Below are 23699 nucleotides of genomic sequence, written 5' to 3'. Positions count from 1 at the left end.
AAGGCACATCCGACAGACATTGTCTAGTAAGATCGGTGGTCGGGCTAGTAAAACTGCAGGATAGCTTGTCGGACTGGTCGTACATAAAACAAGATGTGTTTGTGAAACACAATGTCCCCCTATATGATGTTTGACCTTGAAGGATGACCTTGACCTTGTGAAGGATGACCTTGACCTTGACCTGTCACCACTCAAAATGTGCAGCTCCATGAGATACACATGCATGCCAAATATCAAGTTGCTATCTTCAATATTGCAAAAGTATTTTTAAAATAAGCGATTTGGGCCACATATATTTGACCTCTGACCTTGAAGGATGACCTTGACTTGACCTTTCACCACTCAAAATGTGCAGCTCCATGAGATACACATGCATGCCAAATATCAAGTTGCTATCTTCAATATTGCAAAAGTATTCAAAAAATGAGCGATTTTGGCCACATATATTTGACCTCTGACCTTGAAGGATGACCTTGACCTTTCACCACTCAAAATGTGCAGCTTCATGAGATACATATGCATGCCAAATATGAAGTTGCTATCTTCAATATAGCAAAAGTGATTGCAAAATGTTAAAGTTGGCGCAAACAGACCAACAGACCAACAGACAGACAGGGCAAAAACAATATGTCCCCCACTACTATAGTGGGGGACATAAAAATCTATACTGATTCATATAACTATAACTAACTGCTGTGAAAACCTTTATTTTTAATGAGTAAAATTACTCTCGTATCAGTTATATATTCAGCGCCAGCTACAAAGTAACTCCTAATGACCCCTCATGGCTGTGCTGGTTGAGGTTCATCCTCTCAGCGGCCACCGTAGCCGGAGAGGCATGAGGGAGAAGGGCAAAACGTAGCTGGTGTTCTCCTTTACTTTCCTTCTGTCTTTTAACTTTCAAGCTCTTCTTACTTCACAAAGTAGGTCTATGTAAATGTAATAATGAGTTCAGATGCTGCGGGTGTGTTAAATGAATGTGTTCAAACACATCATCCATGCAAGTATCAAAGCTTTTTCGGAAGCATTATTGATGTTATATAAAACATGTCATTTTGGGTTAACCTCATTTGGACAATTTATGGACAGACAAACAGTTTATCACTATCTGCCATGAACAGCCTGAGCCGCGTTCTGAGAAAACTGGGCATAAATGCATGTGCGTAAAGTGTCGTCCCGGATTAGCCTGTGCAGTCTGCACAGGCTAATCAGGGATTACACTTTCCACCTTAATTTGATTTAAACGAAAAATGTCATACAAGCGGAAAGTGTCGTCCCTGATTAGCCTGTGCGGACTGCACAGGCTAATCTGGGACGACACTTTACGCACATGCATTATGCCCAGTTTTCACAGAACACGACCCAGCCCTATCTGTATCATGATTACTTACCCAGCTCTGAAACAAGTGAAGAATTCCTCATAAAATCTTGCACAATCCGCAAAAAGGTCCATAGGGATCCTGCTTAGCAACGGAAGAATGTTTGGACCAATGACCTGTGGGTTACCGTGACAACCGGACTCCAGGACTTTCCTCAGCTGTGGCCAGAACGCTTTCTGAATGCTCACATGTTGCCAACAATCCTGGAGTAGATGAAACAAATTGTTTTGTTCAATGTTGCCTTATGAAGGCTGTTTGTTCCTATGTCTTATCTTGCATGAATGTTTTTTCTTCCTCAAGATGTATTAGCAATCCAGGGCAATGTGTTACCATTGTTGCAGTCCAAATGTACCAAATCATTAGAAATGAATTATAACTTATTCTTTTTTTATTTGTATCTATAACAATAATTGTAATCATACTAATTACCAACATTATCAAGAACAAACACACAATAACCATCATTACCATTTCATCATCATATCCAACATTAAGATAACTCCTGGGTGAGAAGGCAATTATAATTTAAAGAAAACATCAATTAACTGTTCTTCGTTTATTCTCCCTGCCTTGTTTAAGAAAAAGCAATTTTCATTTTCAAGATCTTTTCTAATCACATTTTGTATTTTAAAGGATGAGAAAATCATAATCAAAGCCAAAATTCCCTTCACATAATCATACTCTAACATCAACAAAGACAAAATAACATAAGTATAATCTTACCTTGACATAATAAAAGCTAAACGTACCATCACATAATCTTAACTTACATAAACAAAGTCAAAATTGCTTTCACATAATATTACCTTAACATAAACAAAGCCCAAATTAAGTTTAATGAAATTTTACCTTGACATAATTGACTAGTGACAATGCTGCCTCCCACACAGCAGGATACACTCCACTATCAGGCTCCTCCAGATTGTGTAGAACAAGGGGGGTAATCTTGCCCACATACAAGGTAGACAACTCTGGCAGGGACTGACAAAGGCAGGCCAGGAAAGAGTACATTGCTCCTTTTACCTTCATTCAAGTAATAAAACATGTGTTGTATGTTAGAGCATGTATGCATTTCGATCCTAAAGATTAAGTATAAGGAAAATGTACCATAAAAAAACACTTTTAACAAATGACAATTTGTAAGTTCAGATTATTATAAAACTTCTTTGCAAGAGTGCTAAAGTGAAATATAATTAATTGAATTTAAGACATATTTTTACAATTATTCATAAAGTTAAACATTATTTATCTGACCTTTCGAACTCACTAATATTTTACCATTCTTACATAAAAGGTGACATTAACTAGAACTGTCACAGTCGAACATGAAATACATCCCATATTTTGCATTATCAGAGTGCATTGGCGGTTCAGTTTTAAACATAATAGTGGATTTATGGTTCTTGTCAACTAACTGGTAAACACCTTAACAATGAGATCTATCTACCTGTGAAGTTTCAAGCTGATTTCTCTTATAATGTTCAAGATATGCTCCAAACAAAACTTTAGTACACAATGAACAAGATACAACAAGACTGTTGCCAAGCAATATATGTCCCCTACAGGCTCCACCATTGTCAGAATTTATTTTATTTTAATATCTGTTGCCATAGCAACAAGAATTATTGACGTGGGAACAAAATGAAACGATGTGCATAATCTCCATATTGCCATCTATCCATGAAAAAATATGAAGAACTTTTAAAGTTATCGCAGGATCCAGAAAAGTGTGACAGACTGACGGACTGACAGACAGAGTGCAAACCATAAGTCCCCTCCGGTGAAACCAGTAGGGGACAATAACTCTAAAAATAGTAGCAAGAGTTATGGTTCTTGCGCGCTGCACACTCTCTCAATGAGATCAACCTACCCATAAAGTTTCAAGTTAATTCCTATAATAGTTTTTGAGATATGCTAGACAAGAAGAATATGACAGGCAGACTGACCCACAGACACCAATTTAAATTCACTTACAACTTAAATTTGGGGCGAGGGTATAATGAAACAAGTGATTTAATTATAATTTTCATTTTTTCATTTTTAAAGAATACCATTTGTATATAAATTTTATTACACTTACAGAAGATACTTTACTTTTCCCATGCTTCCAAAACTTTGGGTTTTCTAACAATGCAGTCACTGCCAGTTTCAAAGATTGAATCTGATTGGTTGGCAGGTTGGAGACCAGTTTCCTGATAGCCAATAGGGATGCAGTTAACACTCTGTTATACTTGTTTTCCATGTCCTCTGGCTCAGTGGTCCTGAAATTGAAATAAAATTATTAAACTTTCACAACTGTTTATGAGCCTCGCAGTGGGAAAATGGGGCTTAATGCATGTGCACAAAGTGTTGTCCTAGATGAGCCTGTGCAGTCCACACATGCTTATCCTGGACAACTCTTTCCACTTTTATGGACATTTTTTAAAGGAAGTCTCTTCTCAGCAAAAATCCAGTTTAGACCGAAAGTGATGTCCCTGATTAGCCTGTGCAAACTGAACAGGCTAATCAGGTGGGTCTCTTAACCCACATGCATCAAACCCCATGTTCCCAAGCCAAGGGCCATATGTAAGAAAGTCTGCCTTATTATATGATAAAACTCAGATCTCACATGTTTAGCAGATAATTAGTTGTATGCAAAGAGCACATGCAATTTTTGAGGGATTTTCCACAGCACAGGCTTGTATGGCTGTGATTTACAATTAATGAAAAATCATCCACTAACAATAGCTGGGGAGGTGTATACTACAATACAAACTACAAAAAACTTAATCCTTGTGGTTTTGGTATAAATATCATTTATGTATATTGTTTAAGTAACTTTTTTCATTTAAATTCTAGCAGAATACTTTAAACAATGGTCATTTTTATAATTAACTTATAAACTGAACACATCCCAGAATAAACTATTGTGACCCAAACAAGTAACAGGAGAGGTTTCGTTTGGTCTCCTTCATTCTTATAAGCCAGTTTATAGCAGGAACCCTGGAGAATCATATTGGAAATCCTTATTTTCAAATATCCAGTAAGCATAATTAAAAGTTTGTAGAGGGCCCTATTGTTTAATGTCACTTTAACAACTGTATCTCCATGTATATAAATTATTTATGGAATGATCCCAATTCAAATATGTAATTTATGAATCAAAATTGCATTTCTGTAGCATTTTCATCTTCAATTATAAGTAACTAGAATTCGGAAATTCATTAATTTAACAATTTGCTTTAATGTTACTTTCACAAAATTGTAAAATTTGATAAATCTATAGAAAAATAGAAAGTTACCTACTTTGCATCACTCAGAGTCTGAGAGGTCTGGGTGACTAGGTTCTCAGTCAAGTACTGGAAGTAGAAAACATAACACAGCTGTATTAAGGCTGCATTCTGTGAGGACCCAGAGTGTAAAACATAACACAGCTGTATTGAGGCAACATTCTGTGCAACCCAGAGTGTAAAACATAACACAGCTGTATTTAGGCAACATTCTGTGAGGACCCAGAGTGTAAAACATAACGCAGCTGTATTGAGGTAACATTCTGTGAGGACGCAGAGTGAAAAACATGACACACAGCTGTATTGAGGCAGCATTCTGTAAGAACCCAGAGTGTAAACAGTGCCCCAGATAATTATTTGGGAAATAGGGTTTTCACCCATTGATTTTAAAAAATAGGGTGATTTCGGTCTTAAAATAGGGTGAAATGAGTTATAAAAATGCATACCTTAAAATCATTGCTGATTTGCCCGTTTAATAAAAGCCAATCTTGGTCACTTCAACGTATCCATTCTGATTCAGATTACTTTTATTGAAGCTAACTTGTATTGATTCAATAAAACTGTAAACTATTATAATTAATTTTAATAAACTGATGTTTCATAACATCTTTAATTCTTGAAACTGTCCATAATATAACCTTTAAACTTAAAAATTTGATAACACGAATGATTTGTCACTTAATTGCACTTGCTTTCTTTGTTAAAAAAGTTTGCAATCGATTGATATTATGGCGCAACAATCGCGAACGTCTTTCGGCCTCTCTTAGACATTATTATTTTGTATCGTTATAGAAACTGAAAGGACAGACGCTTTACAAATACATGCACAATGAGCGACGGATTAAATCAGATTGAAAACGCATGTTTGTCGTAAATAATTTGGTCTGATGCAGTAATTAACTATGAAATCTAGTCCGCAGAGCGTTTGAATAACTTTCAATGTTTCCTGCTCCTTCAAGAAGACGCTTGCTGAATAAAAGCGACGTCACATTACGATAATAATTGCAAAGAGGATATACCGAAAATGAGCAAAGAATTTTAGATTGAAGCTATTGTATCGTACGCATCGAATTTTAGGAATTTGCGTAAAAGTCAAATTGGTTGCGTTTTCAATACGCATGATATTGTATATCTTTGCGTTTTTAAACATTTTAATAGGGTGAAAGACGCAGATACGCAGCTTATCTGGGGCACTGGTGTAAAACATACCACAGCTGTATTGAGGCAACATTCTGTGCAACCCAGAGTGCAAAACAAAACACAGCTGTATTGAGGCAACATTCTGTGAGGACCCAAAGTGTAAAACATAACACAGCTGTTGAGGCAACATTCTGTGAGGACTGATGGTGTAAAACATAACACAGCTGTATTGAGGCAACATTCTGTGAGGACCAAGAGTGTAAAACATAATGCAGCTGTATTGAGGCAACATTCTGTGAGGACCGAGAGTGTAAAACATAACACAGCTGTATTGAGGCTGCATTCTGTAAGGACACAGAGTGTAAAACATACCACAGCTGTATTGAGGCAACATTCTATGCAGCCCAGAGTGTAAAATATAACACAGCTGTATTGAGGCAACATTCTGTGAGGACCCAGGGTGTACAACATCACACAGCTGTATTGAGGCAACATTCTGTGAGGACCCAGAGTGTAAAACATAATGCAGCTGTATTGTGTCTGCATTCTGTGAGGCCCCTGAGTATAAAACATAACACAGCTGTATCTAGGCACCATTATGTGAGGACCCAGAGTGTAAAACACAACACAGCTGTATTGTGGCTGCATTATGTGAGTACTCTGAGTGTAAAACATAACACAAATCATGTCATCATTGTGACCAGTCAGACAGCCCCAAATCATGTCATGATTGTGATTAGTAAGGCAGCCCAAAATCCTGTCATGATTGTGACCAGTCAGGCAGCCCCAAATCATGTCATGAGTGTGATCAGTCAGGCAGCCCCAAATCATGTCAAGATTGTGACAAGTCAGGCAGCCCCAAATCATGGCATGATTGTGATCAGTCAGACTGGCAGCCCCAAATCATGGCATGATTGTGACAAGTCAGGCAGCCCCAAATCATGGCATGATTGTGATCAGTCAGGCAGCCCCATATCATGGCATGATTGTGACAAGTAAGGCAGCCCCATATCATGGCATGATTGTGATCAGTCAGGCAGCCCCAAATCATGTCATGATTGTAATCAGTCAGGCAGCCCCAAATCATGGCATGATTGTGACTAGTCAGGCAGCCCCAAATCATGGCATGATTGTGATCAGTCAGGCAGCCCCAAATCATGGCATGATTGTGACCAGTAAGGAAGCCCCAAATCATGTCATGGTTGTGATCAGTAAGGCAGCCCCAAATCATGGCATGATTGTGACCAGTCAAGCAGCCCCAAATCATGGCATGATTGTGACTAGTCAGGCAGCCCCAAATCATGGCATGATTGTGACCAGTAAGGCAGCCCCAAATCATGTCATGATTGTGATCAGTCATGCAGCCCCAAATCATGGCATGATTGTGACCAGTCAGGCAGCCCCAAATCATGGCATGATTGTGACTAGTCAGGCAGCCCCAAATCATGGCATGATTGTGACCAGTCAGGCAGCCCCAAATCATGGCATGATTGTGATCAGTCAGGCAGCCCCAATTCATGGCATGATTGTGACCAGTCAGGCAGCCCCAAATAATGGCATGATTGTGATCAGTCAGGCAGCCCCAAATCATGGCATGATTGTGACTAGTCAGGCAGCCCCAAATCATGGCATGATTGTGATCAGTCAGGCAGCCCCAAATTATGGCATGATTGTGACCAGTAAGGCAGCCCCAAATCATGGCATGATTGTGACTAGTCAGGCAGCCCTAAATCATGGCATGATTGTGACTAGTCAGGCAGCCCCAAATCATGGCATGATTGTGACCAGTCAGGCAGCCCCAAATCATGGCATGATTGTGATCAGTCAGGCAGCCCCATATCATGGCATGATTGTGACCAGTCAGGCAGCCCCAAATAATGGCATGATTGTGATCAGTCAGGCAGCCCCAAATCATGGCATGATTGTGACTAGTCAGGCAGCCCCAAATCATGGCATGATTGTGATCAGTCAGGCAGCCCCAAATCATGGCATGATTGTGACTAGTAAGGCAGCCCCAAATCATGTCATGATTGTGACTAGTCAGGCAGCCCCAATTCATGGCATGATTGTGATCAGTCAGGCAGCCCCAAATCATGGCATGATTGTGACTAGTCAGGCAGCCCCAAATCATGTCATGATTGTGATCAGTCAGGCAGCCCCAAATCATCGCATGATTGTGACCAGTCAAGCAGCCCCAAATCATGGCATGATTGTGACAAGTCAGACAGTCCCAAATCATGGCATGATTGTGACTAGTCAGGCAGCCCCAAATCATGGCATGATTGTGATCAGTCAGGCAGCCCCAAATCATGTCATGATTGTGACTAGTCAGGCAGCCCCATATCATTGCATGATTGTGACTAGTCAGGCAGCCCCAAATCATGTCATGATTGTGACTAGTAAGGCAGCCCCCAAATCATGGCATGATTGTGACCAGTCAAGCAGCCCCAAATCATGGCATGATTGTGACAAGTCAGGCAGTCCCAAATCATGGCATGATTGTGACTAGTCAGGCAGCCCCAAATCATGGCATGATTGTGATCAGTCAGGCAGCCCCAAATCATGGCATGATTGTGACTAGTCAGGCAGCCCCAAATCATGTCATGATTGTGACTAGTCAGGCAGCCCCAATTCATGGCATGATTGTGATCAGTCAGGCAGCCCCAAATCATGGCATGATTGTGACTAGTCAGGCAGCCCCATATCATGGCATGATTGTGACTAGTCAGGCAGCCCCAAATCATGTCATGATTGTGACTAGTCAGGCAGCCCCAAATCATGGCATGATTGTGATCAGTCAGGCAGCCCCAAATCATGGCATGATTGTGACTAGTCAGGCAGCCCCAAATCATGGCATGATTGTGACCAGTAAGGCAGCCCCAAATCATGTCATGATTGTGACTAGTCAGGCAGCCCCAATTCATGGCATGATTGTGACCAGTCAGGCAGCCCCAAATAATGGCATGATTGTGATCAGTCAGGCAGCCCCAAATCATGGCATGATTGTGACTAGTCAGGCAGCCCCATATCATGGCATGATTGTGATCAGTCAGGCAGCCCCAAATTATGGCATGATTGTGACCAGTAAGGCAGTCCCAAATCATGGCATGATTGTGACTAGTCAGGCAGCCCCAAATTATGGCATGATTGTGATCAGTCAGGCAGCCCCAAATCATGGCATGATTGTGACTAGTCAGGCAGCCCCATATCATGGCATGATTGTGATCAGTCAGGCAGCCCCAAATCATGGCATGATTGTGATCAGTCAGGCAGTCCCAAATCATGGCATGATTGTGACTAGTCAGGCAGCCCCAATTCATGGCATGATTGTGACCAGTCAGGCAGCCCCAAATAATGGCATGATTGTGATCAGTCAGGCAGCCCCAAATCATGGCATGATTGTGACTAGTCAGGCAGCCCCATATCATGGCCTGATTGTGATCAGTCAGGCAGCCCCAAATTATGGCATGATTGTGACCAGTAAGGCAGCCCCAAATCATGGCATGATTGTGATCAGTCAGGCAGCCCCAAATCATGGCATGATTGTGACTAGTCAGGCAGCCCCATATCATGGCATGATTGTGATCAGTCAGGCAGCCCCAAATTATGGCATGATTGTGACCAGTAAGGCAGTCCCAAATCATGGCATGATTGTGACTAGTCAGGCAGCCCCAAATTATGGCATGATTGTGATCAGTCAGGCAGCCCCAAATCATGGCATGATTGTGACTAGTCAGGCAGCCCCATATCATGGCATGATTGTGATCAGTCAGGCAGCCCCAAATCATGGCATGATTGTGATCAGTCAGGCAGTCCCAAATCATGGCATGATTGTGACTAGTCAGGCAGCCCCAATTCATGGCATGATTGTGACCAGTCAGGCAGCCCCAAATAATGGCATGATTGTGATCAGTCAGGCAGCCCCAAATCATGGCATGATTGTGACTAGTCAGGCAGCCCCATATCATGGCCTGATTGTGATCAGTCAAGCAGCCCCAAATTATGGCATGATTGTGACCAGTAAGGCAGCCCCAAATCATGGCATGATTGTGATCAGTCAGGCAGCCCCATATCATGGCATGATTGTGATCAGTCAGGCAGCCCCAAATCATGGCATGATTGTGACAAGTCAGGCAGTCCCAAATCATGGCATGATTGTGACTAGTCAGGCAGCCCCAAATCATGGCATGATTGTGATCAGTCAGGCAGCCCCAAATCATGGCATGATTGTGACAAGTCAGGCAGCCCCAAATCATGTCATGATTGTGACTAGTCAGGCAGCCCCAAATCATGGCATGATTGTGACTAGTCAGGCAGCCCCAAATCATGGCATGATTGTGATCAGTCAGGCAGCCCCAAATCATGGCATGATTGTGACTAGTCAGGCAGCCAAAAATCAGGGCATGATTGTGACTAGTCAGGCAGCCCCCAAATCATGGCATGATTGTGACTAGTCAGGCAGCCCCCAAATCATTTATGGATCTCAACACTAAGCTTTGGTCCTTTTTGCAGCTAAATTGCTGGTCTCTATTACATCATAGGGCCATCAGTGGGGTTTTCTATTTCTTAAATGTACAAATGATCCATTATCCATATCTGTTTCCATTTAAGCATACACAATCATGTAATTGCCTTTGGTTATTCCACAAGTGCATACCCATTATTGGTTATAGTCAATACAAATGTGTATGCGCTTAAATAATGAAGTACATGTATAGAAAATATTTTTCAAACTATCCCTTCAAAAGCGTATGCATACAAAACTGTCAAGAACATAATTCAAACATGATTACTTAAAATTGTGCCCTAAGATATTGTTCAGTCAAATAAAAGCCATCAACAACCTTTTATACCTACCTCCATCACACTATCCTTACAGAAAACATACACTTCAGCCTGTTTAGCGGGCGGAAATGCGTCCTGAAATGAAGCACAGGCAGCCGAGGCAACGGTCGGGTATGTATCACACTGACTCAGGAGCCACGCCCCCATTAGGTTACGGAGATATGGCGCCAGGTTGCGCCGCACTCGAGAGACCAGCGTTGACATGGCTTGCTGGGTAGCCTCCCGCACTCGATAATCAATGTCCTGTCAATAAAGCAAATGCATGATTTCAAAACATTTTTCTACAATTAAGTGGAGGAAAATACTTGCACCCTCTCAATGGGTTCACACTTTTTTTCCAATTATTTAAAGATTGGGTAAAAAAAATATCTTCGCCATTCAAAAGGAGAAAATCATGTAAAAAGTGGAGGAGTCACACCCGTAATATTCACCAACCCAGTCCTTCCCAAAATTATAATTTATTGCCGGCCATGAGGTCCTATAATCATGCAGACATTTCCGGCCCAGACTGATTATTTCAGGCCCAAAAAGTAAAAAATGACGACGAAAGACAAAGATTACATTTTTAACAATATTTTAATATTATCAGATTAATATACAAATCATGCATTTAATCATTCAGAATTTCCAAGATTTATTTAGCATTTGTCTCTTCATTCTGGATATCTGAATCCTCTACTAAAGACACATCCTCTGACTAATCTTCTTTTGTTGGATACCCATCAGGCATAGCCTTGGGTGGGCGCTTATAATTAAGTCGACGAAGACCATCTCCCTGTATCATGAGCAAACAATACTGAATCGTTTTGCTAAGCTGTTGTAGGCTAGCATACCTTATAATATTATACTAGTCTTAAAGTCAATCCCAATGCTTTTGAATGAATTATTTTGATGACTTTTTTTTAATTATGGTAGAAAACTTTGTTGGTCCTGTATGTAGGTATGAGTTTGTTACGTAAAAACCTCATTAATATTTAATTTTACATAAAACCATCGAATCTTAACAGCCATTTGTCTACAGCTGCTGAAGGGTCATAAGCTGTACCATCTGCAGTGCTGAGTTTGATCATCATGAGAGTTTGGTTTCCTTCACCAAATTTTAATTGAAACGTTTTACGATATTAAAAAATAAAATGAAAACAAAATCACCAGTTATATATCTGAATACTGTGTTTTCCTTCAAACCCCTGTGTAGATATTGTCAGATCGCTTCGAACTCCTGTGTAGGTGTTGACAGATCACGGAAAGATCACAATGACCTGTGTTAATGCCCTGCTCGCTTACGAATTAATCAGATATAACGGGAACCAAAAGTATATGGTATCGATTCTCTCCCTTTGCGAATCTACTCATATAGTGATGAAGTATTGTGTAATTTGCATTGACGACGCAGCAAACATCTTCGGAAACCGTATATGCACGTACATCATTCAAGAAATGCAACCAATGAAAAAATGTTTTAGATGATTGGAGTATTCATAAATAACTCGGTAAATTCCCACTTTTGCCTTGAAACTTTTCTGGAAATAGCTTATGGAATTCCATATTTCGCCATAATTTTATTACCGGACACGAGGTCCAGCAATATTAAAATCATTTCCGGATTTTCCAAATTATTATCGGAAAAATCATGACTCATTTGCAATCCCCAGTTCACTCACCAGGGCCAGCTTGTTGAACATGCGAGGCCAGAATGGAAGTACAGCCTTTAAATCTTCCTCTGACTTCTCAGTGCACAGTTGTCCGAGCTCTTGAAGTGCCTGTAATATGAATATGAATCCAATGGAGCCTCGCTCTGCAAAAACAGGGCTTAATGCATGTGTGTAAAGAGTCGTCCCTGATTAGCCCGTGACACTCAGAATGGAATGTAATGGAATTGTTTGTTTCAAGGAAGTTTTTTCTTATAGCAAAAATCAGTTTAGGCGGAAAGTGTCGTCCGTGATAAGCCTAAGCAGTCTTTTTTACCCTCATTTAGCAGGACTTAACATCTAGATTATTTTTCCCTCTATAAGCCATATAATAAGTTATAGATGACCATAATAATTGAAAATACAGGGCATTAACCTGAGATGTTATCATAAAATGTAAGAGGCTATTTTTATTTGTGCTTGAAGGAGGACCTTTGTCCATTAACCAATTACACATTTTAAACCTCTTTAAAACAAGAGCTGTCTCCATCGGAAGACATATGCCCCCAAAAAACGCTTTTTCAAAACCACAACGCGGACCCTAAGATCAAGGTCAAAGGGGTGAAAATGTGTGTGCGTATGGAAAGGCCTTGTCCATATACACATGCATACCAAATATGAAGGTTACATCTGAAGCGACATAGAAGTTATGAGCATTTTTCTAAACCTAAACGCAAAAGTGTGACGGACAGACAGACAGACGGACAGTGCGACTGCTATATGCCACCCTACCGGGGGCATAAAAAAGTTCAGTTTTGATTTAGGACAATAACAATCCAACATGCACAACTTTATAACATAAGGAAAAAAACTCAACTTTTCGATTATTCAAGGGCCGTAACTCAGGAGTGTCCTAGTCAATTTGGCTGATTATTGAACTTGACCTAGATGTTATTGCCTTACACATTTTCATGAAGTGTGGCAAAGATCCTATGACATTTGCTAGAGTCATTGAGCGGAAACCAGATAAACTGCAATTTTACGATGATTTAAGGGCTGTAACTCAGCAGTGTCTGGGTGAATTCGGTCGATTATCGAACTTGACCTAGATGTTATTGCCTTACACATTTTCATGAAGTTTGGTGAAGATCTGATGACAATTGCTCGAGTTATTGAGCGGAAACAAGATATGTCCAAATATTATGAAGATAATGTGTCTTCAAGACTGTTCACATGTTTTCACTTTATACATATAAGGAAAACTGCCCCACCACCTGGTGCCCATGTTTTTCCACTTATCACGACCATTTTCAAACTCGTCCGAGACATCCACATAGCTAATGTTTTGACAAAATTTCAGGATGATTAGGCAAAAAATGTGACTTCTAGAGTGTTCACAAGCTTTTTTACTAGATAAATATAAGGAAAAAGACCCCCCTGGCGGCCATGTTTTTTTACTGATCCAAACCATTTTCGAACTCAACTGTCGTATCCAGGTGTGGTATAGCGGTCTCGTTTGCTTACCCAAGTGAACCGGTCACGGGATGGTTACGGGTTATGTTACTTTTTGAGCACTTATGTAATGCGGAAATATTTATTCGACAAAAGCTTATGTCTGGTCAGGATGACACCGCTGATTGGTTGTAATTCAATTAACTAAAGGTATTGCCGTTTACTTAAATATAATTTTATAAACATAATATTCAACAGTAGGCTGTTTTACACTAAACAATTTACAAATATGAACATGTATCGATTTTATATTTCATTTCATTAATATTGTGTATCATTCATTACCGTTTTATTTTCAATTTTCTGACATTGTTTTAATACATAAAGCCTGAAAATGATTAAATCTTGATAAATGAACTCTGCAAATGAAAGGTAAATCTTGATTTTGAAGGTTATTCTGATTCTGATTTCTATCTCCAGAAACTTATAATTGAAATTATTTCTTTATTGTTTTCATAGAGTATCCATTTGATATGTGTTAACATATCTTAAATATGATTATATAGAGTGAATTATTATGGAATCTTGTTTTGATAAGAAGTTCCCATTTAAATTACATATTTTTTGTTAATTGTTAAAAACATGCATTTAATACTCCTTCTGTGAAATAAAATATATCAAACACTTCAACTAGCTTGTATTACTGACCACTGATATTAACATCTGGCATAGAGCACAGTGAGATAATAATTTAGTACCTAGGAATCATGATTCTGTCAGTCTGTGGTCATTATCAATTTGTTCAGGGCAACTCATGCTGGTTTTCTAACTGTATCAGACACTACCTGGCTAAGAAAGCTGATGGTAAATAGTTACACATTTCAATGATCAATATCTGCAGGGAATTTCTCAAAGATGGCTTATCAGTAATAGTTCCCATTATAGATTAATTTGCTACAAACTGATAACAAATGTGACAAAACAATAAGTACAGATTTACACAAGAAATTACAACTTAGCCAAAAATGTCATTATACTAGAAAAATATGCATTCTGAAGTATTTACCCTTTAAGTGTTTTGAAACCAAGGGGTCTAACAAATTCTAGAGCAGATGTAACAAGAAATATCTTTAAAAAAAGATATACGGCGTTGAGTGTGGTCGATGTTTATGAACGATCAAAAGTTATCTCTATGAGATAAAAAGTAGGGGATGCCTTTTTTCTGCGCAGTTCTTAGCTACATTATAAGCAAATCAATTACGGGGTGTTGCGCCAGATTTCGTGGCTTATTTTGCTTTATGTGATATTATTACTCAGATATCTATATTTACAGAATAGAAAAACACAAGAAACATGAAAATAAACGAGTGCATATTGGTCAGCCGGCAATACTAGAATCTTATTTAATTGCATAATTATAGTATAGTGAATTATTGTGCTCATGCTTAATAAACTGGTCTAAATGGATAAATATTTCTAATTAATTTTATCAAAATTGGTCCTTATCATGCAAATGTTGAAACCATATTAAAAATCAATGATTGACATACCACAATAATATCGCCGAATATCTTTATTTAGTATCTTTCTGATCAAAACAGACTTCAAGTGCACAAAGTTTATGAGACGGCGTTTATATAAAGATTTCTGCAACTGACCGCAAACTGACCTTGATACCTTGCGGATTGGAATGCAATGCATTACAGTCACTACGTTATTGTCAGTAAGACCGGTGTAACACAATGATCGCAACCCCTTCTGCGAACTCCGGTGATGAACTGTATATAAACTCTGACTTTCACAAATGGCCGCGAATTGACCCGAAACCTCGCGGGTTGAAATGCAATGCAAGTAAGTACTAAATATGACAACATAGCTTTTAGTATAAACGCTTTTGCTCTGGTAATTCTCTGAAAATAAAAGGTGAACGCACAAACTGTATTTATGTCAAAAATTGATTGTAAAACTGTTCTATCTATTGAGCCTTTAAAACTGTTCTATCTATTGAGCCTTTTCATTAGAGATAAAATTGTTTCATGCAGTAAAACAGTGTTACAAAGACGCGGATATGTTTCCAATGTTCTGGTGTTATACTCATATCAGCCAATGGAATAAATGAAGTGTATTCATTCGTACCTAGCTGCGGGAAATTTTATTTGAGTATTATTGGACACTTACAAAGGTCAAGTCAGGGTGAAAAGCTGGCTTAATACAGCTTACGCCGAAAAATAGATTGGGAAACATGACTCAGCAGGTTAAACAAAGGAGATAGATACTGCAAAATTGTGTACATGTTGTCTTTCTTTCAGCTATCTCTTAGTTGATAGGCTTACCATAAGTAATAATGACTAAAACAGTTATGTTAATTATGAAAATTCTGTGTTATGAAAAATTAAATAATACAGTTAATGGTACATAATAATGAAATAATAAAACCAAACTTTACTACACAGGAAACAAATGTTCTGACCTAAGTTCATGAAGATTGGGCAACTGAATTAAATAAATAATTTTAAAGAGGTTATGTATTAATGGTGTTATTTAATTTTAAGAATCTATACATTATTGCAAGTTTAATATGCAAAATAGGAAGGATACTACCTTAACATTGTCTTCATTGTAAGAATACATTAAAGCAGCACTTTATAACATAACTAGAGTGTTAACAAGGTTTTACTATAGTCATATATGAAAAAATGCCCCGCCCCTTAGCGGCCATGTTTTTCAACCAACCGGCATCATTTTCAAACTCGTCCAAGATATCATTGAGATGAATGTTCTGACCAAGTTTTATGAAAATCGGACAAAAAATGTGGCCTCTAGAGTGTTAACAAGATATCAATATAGCCATATATAGCCGTATGAGGAAAAATGCCCCGCACCTTGGCAGCCATGTTTTTCAAGCAAAGGCTACCATTTTTGAACTCATCCAAGATATCATTGGGACAAATCATCTGAGCAAGTTTCATGAAGATTGGACAATAATGTGGACTCTAGAGTGTTAACAAGGTTTTACCATAGCCATTTGAGGAAAAATGCCCCGCCCCCTGGCGGCCATGTTTTTCAACCCACCGGCATCATTTTCGAACTCGTCCAAGATATTATTGGGATTAATCTCCTGACCAAATTTCATGAAGATTGGGCAATAAATGTGGTCTCTAGAGTGTTAACAAGATTTTACTTTAGCCATATAAGGAAAAATGCCCCGCCCCTTGGCAGCCATGTTTTTCAAGCAAACGTAATCATTTTCGAACTCACCCAAGATATCATTAAGACCAATCTTCTGACCAAATTTCATGAAGATTGGACAATAAATGTGGCCTCTAGAGAGTGAACAAGGCAAATGTTGACGTCGCACAACAGACGACGGACAAAAGGCGATCACAAAAGCTCACCATGAGCACGTTGTGCTCAGGTGAGCTAAAAAACCAATACTATGATTCAAGGGCCGTAACTCAAGAGTGTTTGGGTCAATTTGGCCGATTATCGAACTTGACCTAGATGTTATTGCCTTACACATTTTTTATGTAGTTTGGTGAAGATCTGATGACAATTGCTTGACTTATTGAGCGGAAACTATTCCGGACGGACTAACTGACTAACGGACAACTATAAAGTCAAGCTATGCTTCTTGGTCTCATCATCAGACAAGGCACCATATTGCATAGGAGTGATAAGACCCCGTTTTTGCACAATGCAGCTCTTTTCTAAAAGTTCAAAACCTACCCGTATCTTTGTAGTCGTGTCTCGCTTTGTGAGCTTTCTGAGGACCAGTCTAAAGTCTGAGTCCAGACTGATGTCCATATCATCGAGACTGCTGCTGACCGGGACATACTTGGGGCCCTGGCCAAACCCGATGAAGCCTGTTGGTGCAGTGCCAGCACTTGACAACAACTCTGCAGCCTGGCTGCTGCTTGAAGGCTATGGAGATACAGACAGGTAAGGCATGATCTTTAGATATGGAGATACAGACAGGTCAGGCATGTTCTTTAGATATGGAGATACAGACAGGTAAGGCAAGATCTTTAGATATGGAGATACAGACAGGTAAGGCATGATCTTTAGATATGGAGATACAGACAGGTCAGGCATGATCTTTAGATATGGAGATACAGACAGGTAAGGCATGATCTTTAGATATGGAGATACAGACAGGTCAGGCATGATCTTTAGATATGGAGATACAGACAGGTAAGGCATGATCTTTAGCAACATTTGAGCCTCACTGAGGGAAAACAGGGTTTAATGCATGGGTGTAAAGTGTTGTCCCATATAAGCAATGCAGTCTGTGCAGGCTTATCAGGGATAACGCTTTCTGCCTACCTGTTTTTTTGTTTAGAAGAGACTTTTTTCACAAACAAAAAAAAACAACAAAAAAGTGTAAAGTGTTGCCCCTGATTAGCCTTTGCAGACTAAAGGTATTGAGTTCAGATGAATTACAATATTGACCTGCAGTGTTCAACACTAACTAATCTGAGTAAGGAGTCCAAGGACTCCTAACTTTTGAAATTTAGGAGTCCGCACAGATTTCAAGGAGTCCAACAATTAAGACACTTTTTAATATCATATTTTGGCTAATAACAAATGTCAATTCATGAAATGTTAAATTTTTATTGTATGTTTGTTTTCAGATGGAAGTTGTAAGTGACTGCTGTTCAATAATTGTTATATCACATTGCAAAATATTTAACGCATTCCAGTAATATTTAAGTTAATAATTTACTTAATTATTGTACGATTTGAACATATACTATTTTCTATTATGCATTATGATGGACTGTTTAACATCGACATTAAGGTGAACAAACATTAACGGAGCCTTCTGTTTTTTTAATGTAGTAGTTAATAAATCACATTGTAAGGGTGTAACAACCCTATATCTCTTATTGCTTTATATATATTCTTTATAATATTTCCAAGAACGTGGACATTGGGAAACGCAATTCATGTACATGTGTATAATTGAAATTTAATTTTAATTACATCACTGGGTTTGTACACCATGAAAACATGTTTAGACAATATTTTGCATGCAAAGTCAGCGATTTTTCATACCCAATTGGGAAAAGTACCTGTACCATACCAATTGGGAAAAATTATCGGAAAAAACTTAAATTGGGAAAATTCGCGTCGTGAAATCTTCTAATTGGGAATTATGTTTTTTTAATTGCTTGTTATCAATAGCACAAATCTACTCAAATATTTATTTACTTTCATTTTAGCTCGAAATACTCAGTTTCAGTGCTCATTTTATTTGTTTACTTGCAGATAATGCACTTTTGGAAAAAAAGGAAGAAATTTTCCTTCCTTTGGGAGTTTTTCAGTTAGCAATTGGGAATTTTGTAGTTTTTCTTCAATTGGGAAAGTACCTTTTACAAGTACTTTATAAAGAAGGAAAATAATCGCTGAAAGTACAATTTCCATGAGGATTATACCCTGTTGCCATCATCAGTCTCTTAAGTAACTTGCCAAGATTTTATCGTGGAGGAGTACACGGTAGGAATCAATAAGTGTGGTTGGTATGACAAAGCCTACAAACATACATGCCAGACGTCCCGATCTTGGCGGGACAGTCCTGCTTTTGGGGTGTTTGTCCTGGTGTCCCGATGTAACACTATTTGTCCCGACATTCGAACAAAACGATATTCGCTCTTTAAGTTCACAATAAAATTCCCTATTCAAGCTCCGTCTGGCTTTAATTACCATCGCTAATCCCTTTATTGCCCCCTATTAACAAACCATACCTACTAGTCGAGTGATCCAGTGTTGTTTTTGACACATTATTAGCGATATATTGGCAAATTATTGATTTTATCGGGCATTCACACCAGGGTATTTTTATGATAAATGTCGTTAATTGCTAGGGATAGATGCATCGTAGTGCATTAAGCAGATTGCTTTTGTATTTCACGGCCCAAATCAAGTCCAAAGATACTATTATTACGCGGTATTTAGTGTATTATATGTCAAACAAATCGAGTGCTGACCGATACCAGAGACATAAATTTACGTTCGTTTTTGGCTGATTTTCAGAAAATAATTTGTACATATTGCATCAGTCTAAATTTAGAGTTAATGGATGATTGGTTGAATGAAAACAGTGCTCGATGTGCGCACATCCCGTTGAACGTTGCCTTATTCACAAATAGAGCTGCAACGATTCGATCTGATTCATCGAACCGATTCGAAATGCTTCGATTCGATTACGATACCAAACCTACCAAATTCTATTCGATTCTTTAACATATATACATATATATACATAGATACGTAAAGCAAGCTGTATTCGGAATATTGATACAGGAAGGTGTAGGTTTTATCTTTACCTGTAATTACGACGCGCGCGATTGGTTGCTTATTACTTTAGTCATCCAATCAATAAGCACGTTACGGTCTACTTTCGGAAAAAGCGTCAAAATGGCTGAACAAGTTGTTGCCGACAAATTGAAATTATCAGATGCGCCTAAGAAGCTAAAATCAAAAGTGTGGCAGTATTTTGGGTTTCGGGATGGTAGCCCTACCAATAAAGCAAAGCTTAAACTGTGCTTCACGGATGTGGCATACGCTAAGTCCGGCTCAACCACTAATCTAATTAAATGCAATATGTCAAACGCAAACATAACGTTGATTTAGCAAAACAAAGAGGTCGCACAAGTTCAACTACTCAAGTTGCCAGCCAGAAAAGTAGTTCTATTTCTGTTGGAGTTTTGTTAAGTTTATTAGAGAATGTGATTTGTCCTACAGGTAACAGGTGATGCTGTCATGGCACAGTGGTAGGCATGCTTATAGCGGTTTTGGGTAAAGGTGTAATAGTGATAGTACTACAATTCAACTGATTCCAGATATGTTCTTATGATTATTTATTTATTTTTTATATTATTAATAATAGTGAAGGTACTTATTGTTTTATTTATGAAATAACATACTTTTTAAAGTGATAATATAGTCAATGAAATTAATGTAGTAAGGTTTCTTAAAATGTTCTTATTAATAAGGTGGAATAACCGCCAGTATTCACGCCGCGAAAAAGTGGCGACAACTTTTTTTGGGCCAGTGGAACCCCTGTATTATTGTGTAAACAATACAATCTTCTAGTCATTAGTTTTTATATTAAAATTGAGTCCTAATTTGCTTTTCTTTTTTATGTGTTTTAATGAAATCACATTTGAACAGAAATGTTAATTTTGAGGCATAAGAGTGAATATATGATCAACTAAGTTTGAAGATGAATCGAATCGAAAAAATCGGTATCGGAGTGTCTGAAATCGAAATCGAATCGAGCTGTTGGTGAATCGTTGCAGCTCTAGTCACAAATGGGTTCATCTGCATAGTGCACATGTTTTTTTACTTCCGGAAAATGGAGAATGTCTGTGTTCATGCAATTCTAAACACATTTAACATCAATATTTGCCAGAAATTATGAGGTTTTGTAAGTAATTAGCTGATTACTGACTTCAGTAAAGGTGGCGTGATTGATCGTTTTAGGTGTCCTGCTTTTTGGTTAAATGTCCCGACATTTTTAATGGACTGTCCCGATTTGGACCCGAAAATTTCTGGCATGTATGCTACAAACTGCAAAAAAACACTGAAATAATCGATTGATAGTGACACAGGTCATTCAAACTCAAATGATTCACAGCTGGTCCCATCTTCAGTACCCTGGGGCCATAAATGTGTAAAAATTTCGGGTATTGTGATGATTTTTATAGTAATGAGAAACTGTTTGGCAATGCTACATGTAGTTTAGCAGGGCCCTCAATCTATCAAATCTGCCGCCGAATTTCGGTGGGAGTACCCCACCTGAAAAGTATAGTATAAAAATCCCCCCCCCCAAAAAATTTCTTTTTTCTTTTAAATAAAAAGATGTGTCTCATGATTATTATATCTCAATTCTATTTCAATTTAATCTTTTCAAACATACTAAATTATGAAAAATGCAATGAATATAGTGCACACATGTACAAATGAAATAATGAGAGAGTAAGTAAAAAAATCCCCCAAAAAGGGAAACGCCGCGAAAATTCCCCCTCCTAAGGGCTGCGGACCCCTTCACCCAAAGTAGTGTGAGGGCCCTGTTAAGTACAGGGAAAAATATCAGTGAAAAAAAAACGGCCATGATCGTTTCATAGTTTACATGTTCCCCTATTACTACACGCACAGACAGTGACAGGGACGGATAGTGACAGGGAACCAAAATAAACTATTTCGGTTTCTTTTGTTTTTGTCCATGTGTACAAGCAGAATGATTTGTGGCACATTTTTCGGATCCACAAAAGTTCGGACATTCTGATCTTGCGAAACAAATAAGGATATCAACTGATTTTTTAAAATTCAAAGATATTTTTAAAGGAGTCCGACGGACTCCCCTGAAGCATAAACAAGTAGTCCGAGTCTCATTTTAGGGAGTCTCGGACTCCAGTTAGTGTCGAACGCTGGACATGTTTTTGTTGCATTTTTGATCAGAAAAATGATGGTGACTGTGTCAAAACTTTTTTCTGAAAACAGGGTTTTTTCTCCACTTTTTGGGAGGATAGCCCATGGCTTTGGAATTGGGAATTTTATCGGCATTTTCATGAAATTGGGAAAATAAATTCATTAGCGTTTTTTTTCACACGAAAAGTCCACTGATTAGGGAAATACTTAATTTGATATAACTCTTTATAATCATTCAAATTAAAAGAACAAAATCATATAATACTTTGATAGATGTAATCGATTTAAAATTGAGATAAAATACGCATAAGACACTTCTTTCTAAAAAAAAATATATAATTTTTTTTTGTTGGAAATTGGGAATTTTTTGACACATTTTGGGGAAAAAGTATACTTTTTGGGATTGAGAACATAGGCGAATTTCGGCTATAAAATCAGGCCAAAAAACACCCTGGTAAAAAATACATTGCTTGGGAACATTCTGACACATGATTTCATGTGATCTTTATCCCCACTACTCATAAAGAAACCACGACACAACAAGAACCTACCATATAACATACAGTCTAATTACAGATTCCAGATATTGCTGTCTTATTTTTATTAGTGTGCACTGTGCATTTGAAATTATTAAATGGTTTGATTGTTTCTCACGTTGAACTATAACATAATACATTTTTACAGCGATGTGAAAATTGTTTAAACAAACAGATAAAATCTACGTCGATCCACACAGGGACCTGATCCACATAATGTTGTCGATTAACCAGGAATGGCAGGATATCCGAAAAAAAACATTTCCGAAATGAATCATGTTAGAAGAAAAATACGATATAATTAAACGAGAATTTCAAAATGTAATACATACCTTTAAGTTTCCCTTGGTTCTTTGTGCCTGTTTTTTAGGCATTTTATATGTAAAATGGATTGAAAACACTAAAGAATATGTTTCTACTTTCACAACATTGCACTTCGTGTGGTAATATTGGTAAACCTAATCACTAGAAGAGCTTTCCCTATAGTTCTACCTGGGGGCTAAGTACAACTAACACGAAATCTGTTTAAAACCCTTTTCACTCATCATCGAAACGGAATTTGCTACGAGTTTAGATTTTATATGAACAGTGTTAACTTTGTGTTATCTTAATCATTAAAATAATATATCCGTAAATTTCCAATATTATATATACACCGGTATGCATGTTGTATATCAACCATGTTTCTGTTCTGCAGAAACCTTATCGCAATATCCTAAGCCCCTGGCGCCGCCGTCTTGGTACTGAAGAACAATGCAGGGACCTATACTTTGTATACATTGTAGGTCCCTGGACAATAAAACGATGTGACGCGCGATTTTATTAGATATATTTGAAAATTTTGAAGGTTTCTGTTATCGATACAATAACCATATAACAGTTCGTATTAAAAAATATATATTTTAGCAGGTCCTTCCGCATTGTTTAAGGAACACAAAACCTGAGACGAAGATCTACCTCTACCTCTGATTTAACTCAGCATTAAATAAGCATTTATTGTCATTTGACATTAGAAGG

The 23699-nt window shown here is 38.1% G+C and overlaps 1 protein-coding gene across 1 annotated transcript in view; it reads right to left on the bottom strand.

The window, feature by feature from the left end:
* The window catches only part of LOC127853919 (E3 ubiquitin-protein ligase listerin-like), a 58371-nt gene extending 35208 nt beyond the window's left edge, over nt 1-23163 (bottom strand). Inside the window, exons 1-8 of the mRNA XM_052388748.1 lie at nt 23015-23163; nt 17440-17634; nt 12295-12393; nt 10646-10876; nt 4665-4717; nt 3460-3640; nt 2229-2402; nt 1392-1582 (exon numbers count right to left, since the gene is read on the bottom strand). Coding sequence (XP_052244708.1) covers nt 1392-1582; nt 2229-2402; nt 3460-3640; nt 4665-4717; nt 10646-10876; nt 12295-12393; nt 17440-17634; nt 23015-23056 — 1166 coding nt within the window. The 5' untranslated portion in view covers nt 23057-23163. The remainder of the gene's footprint in view (nt 1-1391; nt 1583-2228; nt 2403-3459; nt 3641-4664; nt 4718-10645; nt 10877-12294; nt 12394-17439; nt 17635-23014) is intronic.
* Nucleotides 23164-23699: the final 536 nt, after the last annotated feature.

The sequence above is a fragment of the Dreissena polymorpha genome, chromosome 12 (assembly GCF_020536995.1).
Source record: "Dreissena polymorpha isolate Duluth1 chromosome 12, UMN_Dpol_1.0, whole genome shotgun sequence".
In the NCBI taxonomy this organism is placed as follows: Eukaryota; Metazoa; Mollusca; class Bivalvia; order Myida; family Dreissenidae; genus Dreissena; species Dreissena polymorpha.
Note: the sequence above shows the minus strand (reverse complement) of the source record. Positions and strands in the feature narration are given on the sequence as shown.